Source organism: Miscanthus floridulus, chromosome 1, assembly GCF_019320115.1.
Source record: "Miscanthus floridulus cultivar M001 chromosome 1, ASM1932011v1, whole genome shotgun sequence".
NCBI lineage: Eukaryota > Viridiplantae > Streptophyta > Magnoliopsida > Poales > Poaceae > Miscanthus > Miscanthus floridulus.
Genome location: NC_089580.1, coordinates 195816159 through 195832549, shown reverse-complemented (window position 1 = coordinate 195832549; position 16391 = coordinate 195816159). Strand labels below are relative to the sequence as shown.

The following is a 16391-nucleotide window of genomic DNA, read 5'->3' as shown; positions in this document are numbered from 1 at the left end:
CGACCAGGAGATCAACTCCAGGATATACCTCTGGCGTGGCCAGCCCTGGAACCTCGAGGTCGACGCCGTTGTCAATTCCACCAACAAGGTCTCGATTCCTGTACCCCCTCCTCGCATCAGTGCTGGGAATTGGTTTCAGTTTCTTTTCTAAGCTATTGTCTTTGTTCCGGGGTTTCGTCGCGGAGGACGTTGTGGAGAGGTGCAGACCTGTGGGATACGAACGGAGCCAGCTCTGGAAGGCCTACGATGGCGTGGAGGCCGAGTGGAGGGAGAACGTGGAGGGGCTCGCCCACGCGCGAGCCCACGGTGGAGGTGCGCCTCGGTGACCTCCGGGACCGCGTCCTCGACGTGCTCCAGATCCTCGGCGCGCTGCACGGCAGGGCGTCGATGGCCCCGGCTGTCTGGGCGAGTCTCCAGCGCTGCGCGTCTACCAGACAGGCGGACAACGTGTTCAGGAGGAAGAGGATGCGTCTTGATTTTTCCCTTCTTTCTAATTTTGGAGACCATTTTTACTACCTGGGATTTCTGCCCTTGTTGCCAAACAGCGACAGAGAATTGACACCCTGCTAGGGAAGGCTGCCCAGGGAAACGAATTGCCATCAAAATCCTCCCGAATGCTTTCCTTCCCTGGGATAGGCTCCACCTGCTTCCAAAGTAGCCCTAAGAGGGGGAACCGAGGGATTAAGGGAGGAAGAGCGAGAGCATGGGAGCTCACATGTGAGGTCGTTTGCCGGAGTACGACCACTATTGAGTCCATCAGCCTGTTCGCTTTTTGGTTTCAGCCAGTCCAAACCAGCCAGTCAACAGTATTTTCCTCTTACAATAAACCAGCACCAGCTAGCCTAAACCAACTCAGAAACCAACCAACGAACATGCCGCATGACGGATGGATGAGTCTTATCTTAGCAATAAAGGCCCCGTTTGGCTTGTTGAAACTTGGCTGAAACTGACTGAAAAAACATTGTTCTGACTGAATTGCTATGAGAGAAAAATACTCTTCCAGCTGAAAAAAAAAAAACGAACAAACCGGTTTTAAGGTAAGCCGAACAGGGACGGAGAAAGAATAGGATGGAATAGACTATAGTTCATAGTTGGCCAAACAGGCGGCCCAACTCTAGCATGGCATGTCACGGCACGATCAATGTTGAGAAATAATTTTGCCATGTAATCTTTGTTCTTCACTTCTCGTTGCGTCGACAGCTTAATGGACCAGCTGAAGATGCAGCAGCAGAGTTGATAAGTGGCTTCCTTGTTACGTCAGTCCCATCCATCACTAACAAGAGGCAAATGATGCGATGGGCTTCCAAGCCTGGCCTTTGGGCTTAGGCCTTTGCTGATCCATCCAGCCCACGTATAAGCCTAAGCCTAACCCATTGCCCCTGTGCACACGCGACCGCCGTCTCTCTTTCCCCTTGGTTGATTCTTTTTTCTTCTTCTTCTACTTCTTCTTCTTCTTCTTTTGACGGAGGTAATATCCAGCTTTTATAGAAAGCTCACAAGTGGCTGTCTAGCAGCGCGATACAAGACAAAAAAAAGACTGAAAAACACAGACGTTGATTCTTTCTTCTCCATCTCCACAATGCAATGCAGTGCTGCCGCCACCGTTAATCGCTGCTCTCTGAAGCTAGCCACCTCCCTCGGACCCCTGCCTTCTTCCATCTCTCGGTCCTCCCTATCGCGCCGCGTACCTAGTGGCGTTGGGACACCGACTCATGGCCTCGTGGGTCATGGCATGGACCAATCCGAATCCTGGCGATGGTCGTTAATACCTGCGAAATACAGAGTTGTAGAGACATAAAGAAATCAGCCAATTACGAGTAAATCCTCAAAAAATTCTCAACCTGATGGTTGCTTCCTTTTAAGATATATGTCGCATCGTGTCCATGAAAAAAAAATCCAAGTCTTACATGTGGTTAGAATCATAAAGTGTGGTAGAAAGAATTACATATACTTTATTCTACCACACTTTACATTCTTCTTGCTATATTATCTTGAATCTATATGTAATAAATTAGTAGATTGAAATAATAGTCTAGGCGTCTAGCTGTATCCACTTAATTTAAATCAAGTCAAAATAAAAAGAATTGAAGATAATTATTCATTGAAAGAATGCAAATAGAGAGGAAAATAATACGAGAATAGACTAAAGTATAAAATAAAAAAGGAAAAGAAAAAACCTAGGAAAAGCCAAACAATCATAAATAAAGGGAGAGAAGAATCGATCTAACTCTCACACGTTTCAATAGTGTATTTGTTGTACTACACTTGTTCCCACAAAGCTGAAAGTCTTCTGCTCTGGAGTTAATTGCTTTTAACTGGCACCAAATGGGATGCTACAGACCACGGAGCAACTGAGGAATGGTACTTCCTCTCAGCAGTTTATGTTACCGGAACAAGATGAGCATAGCAGCCCCAAGACAAGAACAAGAAGCAACTATTAAGCACTATTGAACTGGGGCATCTCTGAGAACCCAAACTGTTAATCAGCAGGCACAAACGGTTCCCCAGAGTAATTGCACCTAAAGGGCATCACTTGCCATCTTAATTTATGCTTCATGAGTCACAAGATGCTTTGGTGTCTATCCGAACAAGATGTTATGGTGTCTGCAACACCATAAGACCACAGCTCCCTTCAAGATTTCAAACATGTAGGGAAGTTAGCCATATGGCAACAACTTCAAGTAAGTTTCCAATGGATCCTGCAGTGAGTTTTTTCTGGAGTCAGTTATCTCGTGGTTTATCCGAAGATCAAACAAATGGTTCTTGCATCATAGTTTATCCTGAGGATAAGTGTTTCACCAGTAGTCTCTGCAACTGCAATCACCTTTCTTAATTGTGTGGTACCTATTGACATCCCGTACTACAATTACTCTGTCGATCACCATGCTAGCATACTTGAAGAATTCATGACAATGGGCACATATTCTCAAGTTCTTAACTATTCTCAACACCTTTCCTGATGGTGCAGCACCACTGATCAACCCATATGCAAGGGCCAATCTTTCACTATGATGCCAAAAACCCTCATCTGCCTCCTTGTACCCTAACATCTCTACCTCTTGAATCAATTCATTCAGCTTGTCATATATCTCTAGCAGCTGTTCATGCCTTCTTTCGTTTGCAACAAACACATGTACCATCCCTCTGACCTCAATCCAACTCCGGCCACCTTCCTTCCTGACTCCACGATCCCTCATTGCAGTCCATGCCTTGGCCTCCTCATTCTTTTTCCCAGCTGCTGAGTAGACGTTGGCAAGCATGACATAAGTTGAGTCATCCTTGGGATTAATCTCCAGAAGCCTCTGCCCCATGGATTCTGCCATGTCAACCTTGCGGTGAACCACACAGCCCATTAGAAGCGTCCGCCACACTGCTGCATCTGGTTTGCATGGCATTGTACAAGCAACACTCTCTGCATCCTCTAGACGTCCCACCCGTGCCATTGCACCCACCACGCAAGTATAATGCTCAAGTCCAGGCTTCACACTGTACTTCGACTGCATTGCTTCCAACCAAAACTCAGCTTCAGTGGCTGCTCCGGCATTACTACATGCCGTGAGAACAGCAAGGAATGTTAGCCCATCAGGAGCAAAACCCAGCTCCATCATCTGGTTAAACAGCCCAATGACCGCTTGCACATCTCCCTGCTGAGCGTGAGCAGACAGCACCGCATTCCATGTGATCAGGTTCCGGTCACCGCCCAACCCCTCAAAAACCTTCACTGCATCATCCACAACTCCAGCCTTACCATAAGCATCCACCAGGGCGGTCCCAACAGCCACATTTCCATCAAGCCCAACCACCACCGCATGCGCATGAATCCCACAGGTCTGCTCCAGCACAGCAAGCCCTGCAGTGGCACGGAGAGCACCGGACAGTGCATACATGGTAGAATCAACAGCATTTGCGCGCATACCAGCGAACACAGAGAGAGATTCTTCGTACCGCCCGTTCTGTGCGAGCCCAACAATCGTGGAAGAGTAGCAGACGGGGTCACGATTTGCAACGGGGATTTCATCGAACAGGTGGCGGGCGGACGCGGGGGAGCGGGCTCGGGAGTATAGGGTAATAAGGCACGAGGCGGAATAGGGAGACGAGGAGAGGGCGAGCTTGAAGGCGAGGGCGTGCACGAGCGGTGCGAGGGACGGCGGCATGGAGCGGAGGAGTGAGGAGAGCGGGCCGTCGGCGAGGAGGGCCGAGGACATGCCGAGGACGCGGCGTAGGAGCGGGAGCGCGGAGGCCGGGGAGGACGCGGAGAGGGAGGAGAGCGAGGAGGTGAGCGAGGCGGCGGTGGGGCGGAACGGGAGGCGGGAGAGCAGGGGCAGCGAGAGCGACGGAGGATAGCGGGAGAGAAGGAGGTTGTAGGCGGCGCGGGAGGACCAGGCGGTCTTGACGAGGACCGCGTGGAGAACGGCCGGGTCGCCGCCCGCTTCGGCCACCGCGGAGGCCGAGGCCCTGAGGGACGCGGACCCGGCGAGCATGGGCGTCCTAGGCGGGATGCTATGGGCGGCGATGACCGGCGACGGCGAGGCGGCGGTTTCTGGGGATGAGCTGTTTTGGAGCGGCGGCAACCCGGCAAGGCTGGTGCTCTCCGTTTGGATTTGAAGGCGTGTTGATCCTCTACTAGTTCTTGCCGCCCATCCCCTGACGCTGACGTCACTGATGCTCATGCCTCCGCCTCCCTACCCGCCGCTGCTGCCGCACCTTCTCCGCGACCTCCGCGGCCGCACGCTCACCACCCAGCTCCTCGAGCCCCTCATCCGGTCCGCCTCATCCTCGCCGTCCCCCTCCCTCTCCTTCTCCCTCTTCATCCTCCTCCTCCGCTCCTCCCTCCGCCCGTCCCACTTCACTTTCCCATTCCTTGCCCGCGCCGCCGCGCGACTGTCCTCCGCCTCCCTCGCGGCTGCGCTCCACGCGCACCCGCTCCGGCTTGGGCTCCTCCCCGCCGACCTCCACGTCGCCAACTCCCTCGTCCACATGTACGCGGCCTGCGCCACGCCGGACCACGCCCACCGGGTGTTCGACGAAATCCCGCGCCTCAACCTCGTCTCCTGGAACGCTCTCCTCGATGGGTACGCCAAGTGCCGGGACCTTCCCGTCGCGCGGCAGGTGTTCGCTCGGACGCCCCAGCGGGACGTGGTGTCCTGGAGTGCCATGATCGACGGGTGCGTAAAGTGTGGAGAGCGCCGTGAGGCGCTCGCGCTGTTTGAGATGATGGAGAACACTGCCACCAGGTCAGTGGAGGATGGTGGGGGTGGGGCAAGGGCGAATGACGTCACGATGGTGAGCGTGCTTGGAGCCTGTGCGAACCTTGGGGACCTTGAGCGTGGGAGGCGTCCCATTGAACCTCAAGCTTGCGACCTCACTCGTTGACATTTATGCCAAGTTCGGGGCCATCCGTGAGGCGCTGGAGGTGTTCTGGGCTGTGCCGGTGGAGAGCACTGATGTTCTGATATGGAATGCTGTGATTGGTGGCCTTGCGGTGCATGGCATGGCCACCGAATCAGTGGAGATATTCTAGAAGATGCGGCGTGCTGGGGTTGCACCGGATGAGATCACGTACCTTTGTCTGTTGAGTGCTTGTGTCCATGGCGGTCTAGTGGATGAGGCTTGGGAATTCTTCCGCTCGCTTGAAGCGCAAGGGCTCAGACCACATGTCGAGCATTACGCTTGCCTGGTAGATGTGCTTGGCCGTGCTGGGCACTTGGAGGAAGTGTAGGGTGTTGTTAAAAGTATGCCGATGAAGCCCAGTGTTTCTGTGTTTGGTGCTCTCTTGAATGCCTGTCATTTGCATGGATGGGTGGAGCTGGGGGAGGTAGTCGGAAGGCAGCTTGTCCAGTTGCAGCCAGACAATGATGGCAGGTACATTGGCCTGTCCAATATCTATGCTATTGCCAGACGGTGGCAAGAGGCGAAGAAAGCTAGAAAGGTAATGGAGGACAGGGGTGTAAAAAAGGTCCCTGGATTTAGTGAGATTGATGTTGGTGGAGGGCTCTCCAGGTTCACTGCCCAGGACAAGACTCATCCTGGCTCAGCGGAGATCTATGACTTGCTGAATCTAATAGCAATGGAGATGAAAATGAAGGATGATGCTACTATTCCAGATTACCTCTGTGCACACTGCTAGAATGATGGTTGCACCTGTGGATCACTCAACAAAGAATTTCCATGAAGCTGTATGATCATTTTCTCGGAGTGAATCTGGACATAGTATTTGCCACTCTTAGTCCTGGTCACTGAAGCACTATGCAAAGCATCAGTTAGGCTAATCTAATTGGAATCTAAATCGAGAGGTCAACCCACAGTTGTGAGCAGATCCACCAGGAGATATATATTTGAGCATTAGAAGCAGCATTTGCTGCAAATTCTCTGCTGATAGCAGGGACGTGGAAATATGGGACGCAGATGGCATTTATATTGCTTGAATAGCAGACAGATAGTATTGACATCTGGATAAACTTTCTTCAGAAATTGCTTCACCTGTAGCTACTGCCTATATGACAGATTTTGCAATAAGGTGAAAACTATATCGAGTGTTTCATAAGTTACAACCATCTGCTAAAGCTGTGCATGGAGCAATTTTGCAATCTGCCAGGAGCCCAGGAGCATGTTCCAGCAATTTATATGGAAGTGCACAAGTCATTCTGCTCTTTTTATGGGTATCAGCTGTACAAAGTATAGGGAAACAGAATTGTGCAGGGAGGTTGCGCAAAGTGCAACACCTGTGAATATATGAAGCAACAAGCTATAGGCACTACAAGAATACTCTTATTTGGCACTTCATACACTCAAAATTCACTCCACAAAACCAAGCTAAACTGTACAGTGAGCCTTCTACAAGGAGAAAGCACTAGCTGAGCTTTGATTAAGCTCTGATAAAAAACGTAGAACCTCAAGTGAGTGGAGAAGATTGCCTATCAGCCTACGTGTGAACCCAGAAAATGTGGACCTATCCATTAAGTGGTGGCCGCCATGGGCTGCACCAAACCGTTTGTTTACAATTGTCATATGCTCTGACTTGTATGCTATATGCAAACTCACAGGTGTACCTTTCAGTCATTTGCTGTTTTTGCTACTTACCACGCAAGTCAAGCCATGCAAGAAACACCTCATCTGTTGATGATGTGAATCATTGTGTTCTCACAAGCTTAGGCATCCGCCTCTCCCTTCCCCACCTTTAATATCTGCACTTCTGTTAAAATCAAGGCCTTTCCTTTCCTTTTCATCACTCACTAATTCCTTTGAATTGCTGATCAGGGGATGCTCTGATGTTCCAATTTTGCTGCTCTCAACGATCTTCTGCACTATCTCCAGTACCTCGCTCATCTTGGGACAGTACCTGGCTTGGTGCACGTACCAGGCATTTATTTGCCACTGAAGCGAGCTGGGCTGCTTATTTTATGCTATAGCTCCCTTGAAGCCTTGTATCGGTTACAGTCTCAAGCTTCTAAGAGTTGGAAGAGTAGGGCTTCACCCAGTCTACAAGATTCTGCTCGTCTCTTGGCCTGTTTTGGTGAGGTCGCTGGCGAGGTGGCCTTGACGAGTACCGCGTGAAGAACAGCCATATAGGCTGAGGCCCCGAGGCCAGGGGTTTAGCTGCAGCGAGTATGGGCTGCTGTGAGGCGGCGGGCTGGGACTGTGGTGGGCGGACCGGGCGGCGGCGACCGGCGAGGTGGTGGTTTTGTATGATGGTGTTCTCTGTTGGGAAATGTAATTTTGTTTGAACAATATTAGCTCTATGCAGTGTACAAATCCTTGACGGTTGGAACTATTGTGCAGTTTTATTACCTGTTGATGATTAGAACCATTGTGCAATTTTATTACGTGTTGTAATCTATATGTTCTTGGCGTTCTGTTGTGCCCTCGTTGCACGACTCACTTGGCCTAGCTGCAACCTCAAAGTGTATAAATCAGTTAGGTCAAAGATTAGTTCTCATATACGGTATATAAGTCAATGACGCTTGGATGGTGACTTTGCATTCAAGGCTAACTCACTGCTTCATAGCTAATTTGCCGCTACAAGTAGATCATAGTGACCGGCGATCGGCGCTGGCAATTGAGAAACACCAGAGATTTCAGACCAGAAAAACTCATCTTCAAATTATTTGGCATGTGTAGGGGCCGAGCTAAGCAGCCACAGGCGAGGCAATGTTTTCACGAGTAACATCTTGAACATGAATCCCTCGAGCAAATACAGCAGGGCCAACTTGGTCGGTCACCGCATGCAATTACTCATCACAACAACATATCATACTCGTCCACGATAGATTAAGGTAGTCAATACCTGAGCAAAAGAAAAAAGAGCCGGCGCAATAAAAATAATCTAACAGCAAAATAACAAAGGCACTGCTAGAAAAAGTATAAGAATCTTCAAGCTCAGGTAAAAGTATCATCGACCAAAATCAAAATGGCTGCGCTGCTTGGTTGGCAGGATAGATAGGCCTGGCCTAATCACAGTACAATATTAAGTGTACAATGCAACAATACTGATTGCCGACTCTTGTATCTGAGGAATTCCATGTGCCAAAAGTGGTCACCATGCCTAGTTAAGCGAGGTCTGCTGCCGGCCATCTGGGATCGCAAACAGAACCACCGGTTTAGATGATCTGATAAAAGGGGCATCGCACCTATAGTAGCCTTTCCTCTCGAGCTGTATGATCTCTCCACGCTTGAGGTTCCTCATGTTTGCATCTCCAAGGGCCGGGTTCTCTCGTCGGGTGCAAGGGTTGAGATTCTCGAGGAAGTCATCTTCCTCCTCTAGCTGCCAGAGGCCACCAGCAGAATAATTCAACATTAATTTGTCAAAGAACAAGGAGTCTTTCTAATTAAAACTTAACACGGAATTTTCGCAAGTCTTTAATCTGGAGGCAGACATTGCACTCACTCCGACAATGTCCATTCTAAAGATTCAACATACTTTTCAACAAAATAAAAAAAAAAGGATTCAACATAGATTCTCTTGCAGCATCACTACACAAGATTAATAGAAATTAAGGGGAAAACTTGTGAATGAAACAGCAGTTTTGCTGCATATCTAGAAGATAAAATGCCGTGGAAATCAGCATGCAAATTGATTCAGTGCAGCATAGTCTTCTATATACAAGACAACGCACAAATCACATTATAACATGTTAATATGTCATATCTAATTTTATGATCAAACATCATCAAGAAACATGGAAACATGGACAATCATGCACAAAATTATATTTTTGAGCGTCACAGGCTAGTACAATACATAAACAATGGCTGAAGAGAGCAGATAAATACCTTTTTCTTGCTGATGAGATAATCAAATTCAACCAATGAGAGGGGGACTAGCTCCTCTATATCTGCTAGCCATGTGATCTTCAATTTTGTTGTCTTCACAGAGCCCTCAAGATGTAGTTCTCCAACTAGTTCAGTAATTACTCCACTCTCCACCTTGATCTCTTTAACGATAGCATTCCCCCAATCCATAAGGGTTACTTCCTCACCCTTGCTAATGGCTGCTGCATCAGCATAATCTAACCAAATCCTGTTGGCGAAGGTTGTAGCCTTCTTTCCAGCACCCTCAAATTTCTTATGCCTTGGTAAAATTCGAACAAATGGCTTCTCTGGACCATTTGTAAGAGTAAAGATGACATGCTGGTCTTTTAGCACAGCAGTATGTCTTGCGCACACTGGATCGATTATCTTCTTGTTGATTGTCCAGAGTTTATCCCACTCCATGAGATTCAGATTTTTTGAAGCACCCTTCAACAAACAAAATAGATATAGTTTCAAAAGATCAAACATGGATACAAAATCGGTACTAAACATTCAGGAAACATGAAGATAAAGCATGAAGACATTAGCACAGAGGTGTACCTGTTGGAGTATAAATTGTATCAATGCCTCAATCTTCAAGCCACGACGTACTATGCCTTGGACAGTGGGAAAACGTGGGTCAGTCCAATCTTCAACCTTGTTGTTTTGTACAAACCAAAGAAGCTTCCGCTTGCTTAGAAGAGTGTAAACCATATTCAATCGGCTGAATTCATAAATTTCTACTCTCCTCAACCCCATGTCTTGAAGAATTCGGTAATACTGTGCATTCCTGTCATGATATTCACTGGAACGAAGAGCATGCGTCACCCCCTCCAATGCATCAACATATGGGCAAGCAAAGTCATAAGTTGGATAGACCTTGTACTTTGAACCAACACGATGGTGAGGATCAATATTACAGCGGTAGTAAACGGGATCCCTGAGTGACTTGTTAGGATCCTGCATGTCAAGTTTACCCCGTACACAGCACTGCATGCCCCTTTCAGTTCCATTAACCATCTCTTTCCATAACGACAGATTTACCTCCACGGTATTATTTCTGCACCTTGACTCAATACCATCCATCCTCTCTTTCCTCATTTGATCCTTTGGTGTGTCATCAACATATGCTTTACCCTGCTTTATCAAACTTTCAGCCATTTCCATTAGCTTTGGGAAATAATCAGATGTGTATGTGACAACATCATATTTGATCCCCAACGTCTCAATATCTTTCAAAACGTTCTCAACAAACTCATTGCTTTCTTTTGAAGGGTTTGTGTCATCAAATCGAACTATTAGGCGCCCTTGATATCTTTCAGCAAAGTATTTGTTCAATAGCCCAGCCTTTGCATGCCCAATATGGAGGTAACCGCTAGGCTCTGGGGCAAAACGAACGCAGACTTTCCCAACTTTTGCACCAGGGAGATCAACTTCTGGAGCTGATGGGTCCTTTGAATCATGTACCTTTTCCTTAAGGCTTGGTGCAGGAGATTTTCCAATTCCTCGTTTCCCAACATATGCAGCCACAACTTCGTACAGTGTGTCTCTGTATTCTGAATCTATGCTGTTGAACCAGCGGACAAGATTTTGGTATTTCTTTGATTTCCTTAGACTCTCCCACCGTTGACCAATTCCTGAAGGAAATGACACAGCAAGCTAAACATTACAATGCCTAGAGCCAGACTGAAAGAAGAATGGTGAACAAACCCACAGCTTACCAGCAAGATTTGACCAAACTACAACGTCTGCAATTGTGAGGCCATGACCAACCAGAAAGGTCCGGGAGGCCAAGAATCCATCAACAAATGAGCAGGCATTTTCAAATTCAGAGCCTGAAAGGAAGGTGGGGGCATATTCAAGCCATTCAACAACCTGAGTTTATTAACAGCAGCCATTTAGAATTTAGAATATAGAAAATTAGAAGTAGTCAGGACAATAAGTAACTTATCGAAAAGCAGTAGACGGCAACATACATGCCCAAACTCAATATCATTCTTCCCAGAGAAGCAGGAAATTGATGCACTGCTGGCAATGTAGAGGAGGATTGGGTTGACACCATGGAGTGATTCTCTGTACCCAAACACAACAAAGTTGTATAAGAAATTATATAAACTCCCAGATGGTGAGTCAAACCAAATATAAACACATGAAATGAAACTAGATAAAAACAGATAGCATTCGATTATTTGGAAAAAATACATATTCACACATACAGGATCAGGGATTGCCATTACAAAGTTGCAGACTCGCAAGAAACGGGTAAAGAATAGCAGAGTAGAAATCATATTAGATGTACTCCTGTCCTGAGGATAATAGTTAACTGTGTTAAAACACAATAGCTGCTGCAGCAACAAATTGTGTACAGCTAACGGTGCATCAGCCATCTCTAGTTCCATGCAACAACCCGAGGTTGCCATTGGCAGCATCCCCACCCATATGAACTGTCCCAAAGCTAACTATGATACAAGTGGTATGCTGTTTGCAGCAATTGACCAAAGAGACATTTTAATAAAGAGAAAAAGAACATGTACCTGAGAAGAGGAGCAAGAACTTACCCAGAAGCAAACCGTAGGGTGGGTGCCGAGCCAGCAGCAAGGCTAGGGTCGATGGTTAGGGGTAGACCCACAAACTTTGCTGCACAAATTATCGAAATTGGTGGGCTGTCCTTGGAGAATGCCAACTTTGCCTCCATTAAACCTTTTTTCCTTAAAAACAGAAGGAACCTGGAATCAGCAGAAATCAACACATAAGCCAGCACAATGTGAACAGTTTAGGCTAAAATAGATTACATTAGATTCAAGGTATGCCAATACAAGAGTAGTAAGATGGGTAAAGCACTGGTGGCGCAAATAGGCCAACAAATAAACTGAAACCAGGCATTCAAGTATGATACAAGCAGTCCAAACTTCAAATGATTCACAAAATTATCTTCACAATTTGACACAGCGACCTTTCATAGCTGCGGAACCAGGGGCGGACCCAGTAAGGCCTCATTTGGAAGCTAGTGTACCCGTGGATCACAACCCACGTCGGGGTGAACTCCCACGCTCGGCCGAAAATCGCATTTGGATGTGCGAGTATTAGAATGGATCACGCTGCCATCCACGTCAATCCACGCGTGAGAGAAACATCTCCACCCAAGGTGTGGAATCGCGACCACACGTTCGGGCGCTCCTCCGAGCTGTTCGTCGTCGTCTCGTTCGAGCTGTCCGCTGGCCGTGTATTCTTTCTTTAGAAAACTAATCTGGTGTATTCGGTGTTGAATCAAAACAGTGTGGCCGTGTATAACAGTGGTCCGCTGGCCGTGTATTGGGTGGTCCGCGTGGATCAACCCTTCCCACGTCTGGGTGGAATCACCCGAGCCTAAAGGACATGGGTGTACACATCTACCCCCGGATGAAACAATCGAATTCAGTAGGCTTAATACATGCATATACACTTTAAATTAGATCAGATCCGACGAATACAAATGGTAAGTTAGGGTTGGGTGCTCGGTTTCGCACAGCAGGAAGGGAGGCCAAGGGATGGGCGTACCTGGTGGTGCTCGTCGGTCGTCGCCGACGAAGGGCCCGAACAAGACCTGGCACCTGGCGTAGGGCTGCTGCGACGGCGGCCCAGTCGTCGCCAAGAGGGAGATAGAGAGGGAAAGAGACAGAGCGCACGCTGGGGTTTATGGAGGAAGAAGAAAAAGGCACGCTAGCCGCCCAGCCGTCGCCAGAGGGTTGCCGCCGGCGCGGATTGGTGAAGTTACGGCCTTAGACTGTCTCCGAATCCATATCGGGACCCAAAACCGAAAAAGTCTATTTAACCCCCACCTTTCATATTTGGTCTACTTCACCCCAACTATAAAACCGTCTGTTTTACCCCCTGAACTTTCTAAAACCGTCTATTTTACCCCCTGGGCAGTTTTCAGCGATGGTTTGCTACAGTAAATTAGATTTTCCAATTAATCTAAGGCTACAAAAAAAAATGTACTAAAGCATACCGTATTATATATTCACTGTGTAGATCTACTCATGTAGAGTCCAATAAAATTAGATTTTTCATTTTATGATTTTTTTATGATTTACTATGATTTTTTAAAAATTCACCAAAAATAAATAAAAAAGAAAATTGGAAACACTGTAGCAAACCGCCGCTAAAAACCGCCTTTGGGTAAAATAGACGGTTTCAGAAAGTTCAGGGTGTAAAACAGACGGTTTCATAGTTGGGGGTGAAGTAGACCAAGTATGAAAGGTAGGGGGGTTAAGTAGACTTTTTCCAAACCAAAATGGGCAACAAACCCAAAATTAGCCTCCAACGGATATATAAGACCTATTTTAGTTGTCTAAGAGACATAACCCAGATATAAATATCATCTCTCCTGTAAACTCATTTGCAGAAAGAATTCTCTTTTGAATTTTGTTGTTAGAGATGATGTCCAATAAATATTAAACTCTTTGCCTATAGCGTTATTAAAAGATGAATGAGATGTTGTGGCTGAAGATAGCCTTAGGCGTCTCCAGCGGCTGCTCGGCTCGCTAGCGAGGAGGATTAGGTATCAAGAAGAAGGAAAAGAGAAGCAGTAAAGCAGAAGGAATAAAGCAGAAGGAAAGAGAAGCAGTAGAGTCACGGCGCTAGTGAATAATGAAACGCCTAGCTCGCACGTTTGCCAAGAATCTTCAAGTCCTAAGAGCAAGTATAATAGCAGGCTGTAAGCCGACTTAAATGCTGAGGTGGAGGAGAGAGAGGAGAAGCGGACTGTAAGCTTACGGCCGGTTTGGGCACAGGAACTAAGAAAGTCTGTGAGAGATACAAGTGTGCCATGTATTAACTGTAAAGAGCTAACTACTATATGAGTGGGCTGAGAAAAGACTGCAATGAACCTTACAGCTAGCAAGCCGGCTGTATTATTAGCCTTGCTCTAACATGCTTTACCATGAAGAGAAAAATCCTCTAGTGGAGTTAAGCTTTATAAGAATATATATAGATAATAATTGTCTAAGCTTGAATAAACATAAAATTTGTATGGATTTGAGTATATATATCAATAAGTTTGTAGTTTATGAATTTTATATTAAAAATTGTTTTGTGCCAAAAAAAATTGGTAAGGTATTTAAATCTGCATTTATAGATCTACTATACATTATATCGATTATTTCGGTACCAAGATGATTTCAAATGAAAATATTGTAAACTGAAAGGTTAGAGATCTCATCGAGAAATAAAAAAAATACTCCCTCCGTTCTAAATTAGAAGTTGCTTTGATTTTTTTTTTTGATACATTCATTTTGCTATGTAATGTAGATATAACATATGTGTAAGTAAAATATTGTAAACTAAAAGGTTAGAGATCTCATCGAGAAATAAAAAATACTCCCTCCGTTCTAAATTAGAAGTCGCTTTGACTTTTTTGGTACATTCATTTTACTATGTATCTAGATATAACATATGTCTTAGTACATAATAAAATGGATATATCAAAAAAGTGAAAGCGACTTATAATTTGGAACGGAGGACGTACTTTACAAATTTTATCTTTATATGAGACTATATAAAAAATGTTGAAGATGTGTTATGTAATGGTGTGAATAAATTCCCACGAATTGTCTACTCCCTAGTGTTGCATAATATAGAAAAAAAATCGTCAAATTTTCATATAGCCTCGTGTAGAGATAAAATTTTAAACAAAAAATTGTAGATATTAAAGAGATCTACAACTACTAGTTGACAATATTTTCATTTAAAAGCCATAATAATACCAAAACAATAGGTACGATGTTTATATCTACAAATACATATCTAAACATTAGTTATATCAATTTTGTAGACACCAAAAAAAAATTAATGGAAAATACATAAAGTATAAAGTATGAAGTTGTAGATCTATTCGAGCTGTATAATTTCATATAAATTTTTATCTTTATCCGCATGCTCTTTTTTTAAGAGTATGTTAGTTCTCTTGTTCTTGTCCTACTTCTGAACCAGGACTAGGACTTATTTGGGCCAACAATCATAGCGGGGCTTATTATAGATGCACTGGGAAAGTTGTTTCCTTCCTCGTCCATTGGATGTTGAATGAAAGGCATGGGAGAGGTGGGAAGTCATATGTGACTTGGTTTCTCAAAGTTAAGGTAGCGTTGAGGGTATATATGGAACGAACGGGCGAGCCCATTTTATTACCAAGTGTTTGGTTGTGAGCTAGGTAGAACACGAATGTCCCATCTAAGGAACATTTCCGAAATATTCGCAAGAAACAGGGACGAGCTCGTCCCAAAAAAAAAAAGACACAAACCAACATGTCCCACTTCGATGACGTCGCTCTCCCCGCCATTTTTCTTCCTCACCTTCGTCTCCATTATTCTTCCTTCTCCCCTAGCGGCGGACAGGCACAGTGGTGGGCCGAGCAATGCGTGGCAGTAAGACGAAGCCAATCAGTCGGCAAGCAGAGGCTTTATCCTCCCCTAGTGAGGTTCAGCACGGGTGAGGTTCACTGGTTCAGTAGTTTACTCTCATGGTTGCGGACGGACGAGGTGAGGGTGACGGTGCACGAAGCCGAGGTCGGAGCTTGGCATCCTCAGGCGCGGACGAGCGAGGTCGGAGCTTGGCCTCCTCTGGCATGGACAGAGCACGGCACGCGCGGGATCACCTCCGGCGACTAGCGTTGGTTTCGGGACAAGGTGGAATGTGATCGTCTTATCGTTGATTTTTTTCACATGGAACCATCCCAGCTTGCCATTTGGTTGAGGGTACAAAGTCGTCTCTGCTCGGTTGTGTGGATCGAAGGGGTGGAATGCTTCTTGACATCGTTAAGTAGCAGCTATAACTGTGGGTCCCACTTGATTTCATCTGGCCCCGCCTGTCATGCTTATAGTTTTTTCCTTTTTTTTGTCACCCTTATATATATTATTTTTTTAGAAAACCTGGGGCACGTGATTAGTTAGGCTGTTGGTAGATGCAGTGACAGTGAGGTGCCAAAATACAGAGTAGCCGAGGCAAAGGAACCAATGAAACGTACCACTACTTCGTTGCTCCGTAACGAAAGCAGGTCAGCATTATGAGACCGCCAAGACAAACTGCGAGGAGATAAACGAAGATCTACATGGGAGCTTTCGTCAGCT

At 46.1% G+C, this 16391-nt stretch overlaps 3 protein-coding genes across 3 annotated transcripts; 1 reads left to right on the top strand and 2 right to left on the bottom strand.

Annotated features, from left to right (window-relative positions):
* Positions 1–1013: 1013 nt before the first annotated feature.
* On the bottom strand, positions 1014–4937 carry LOC136449462 (putative pentatricopeptide repeat-containing protein At5g52630). The gene is made up of 2 exons (XM_066449502.1): positions 2235–4937; positions 1014–1769 (listed from the first exon to the last, which is right to left on the bottom strand). Exon 1 carries the CDS (start codon positions 4668–4670, stop codon positions 2796–2798), a length of 1875 nt encoding a protein of 624 aa, XP_066305599.1. The 5' UTR covers positions 4671–4937; the 3' UTR covers positions 1014–1769; positions 2235–2795.
* Positions 4669–5158, top strand: LOC136469564 (pentatricopeptide repeat-containing protein At5g08305-like). The gene is made up of 2 exons (XM_066467709.1): positions 4669–5072; positions 5131–5158. Exons 1-2 carry the CDS (start codon positions 4669–4671, stop codon positions 5156–5158), a joined length of 432 nt encoding a protein of 143 aa, XP_066323806.1.
* Positions 5159–8350: 3192 nt separating this feature from the next.
* Positions 8351–13014, bottom strand: LOC136449455 (glutamate--tRNA ligase, cytoplasmic-like). Its single transcript, XM_066449491.1, has 7 exons — positions 12826–13014; positions 11847–12014; positions 11265–11361; positions 11010–11163; positions 9850–10925; positions 9271–9735; positions 8351–8761 (listed from the first exon to the last, which is right to left on the bottom strand). Exons 2-7 carry the CDS (start codon positions 11981–11983, stop codon positions 8543–8545), a joined length of 2148 nt encoding a protein of 715 aa, XP_066305588.1. The 5' UTR covers positions 11984–12014; positions 12826–13014; the 3' UTR covers positions 8351–8542.
* Positions 13015–16391: the final 3377 nt, after the last annotated feature.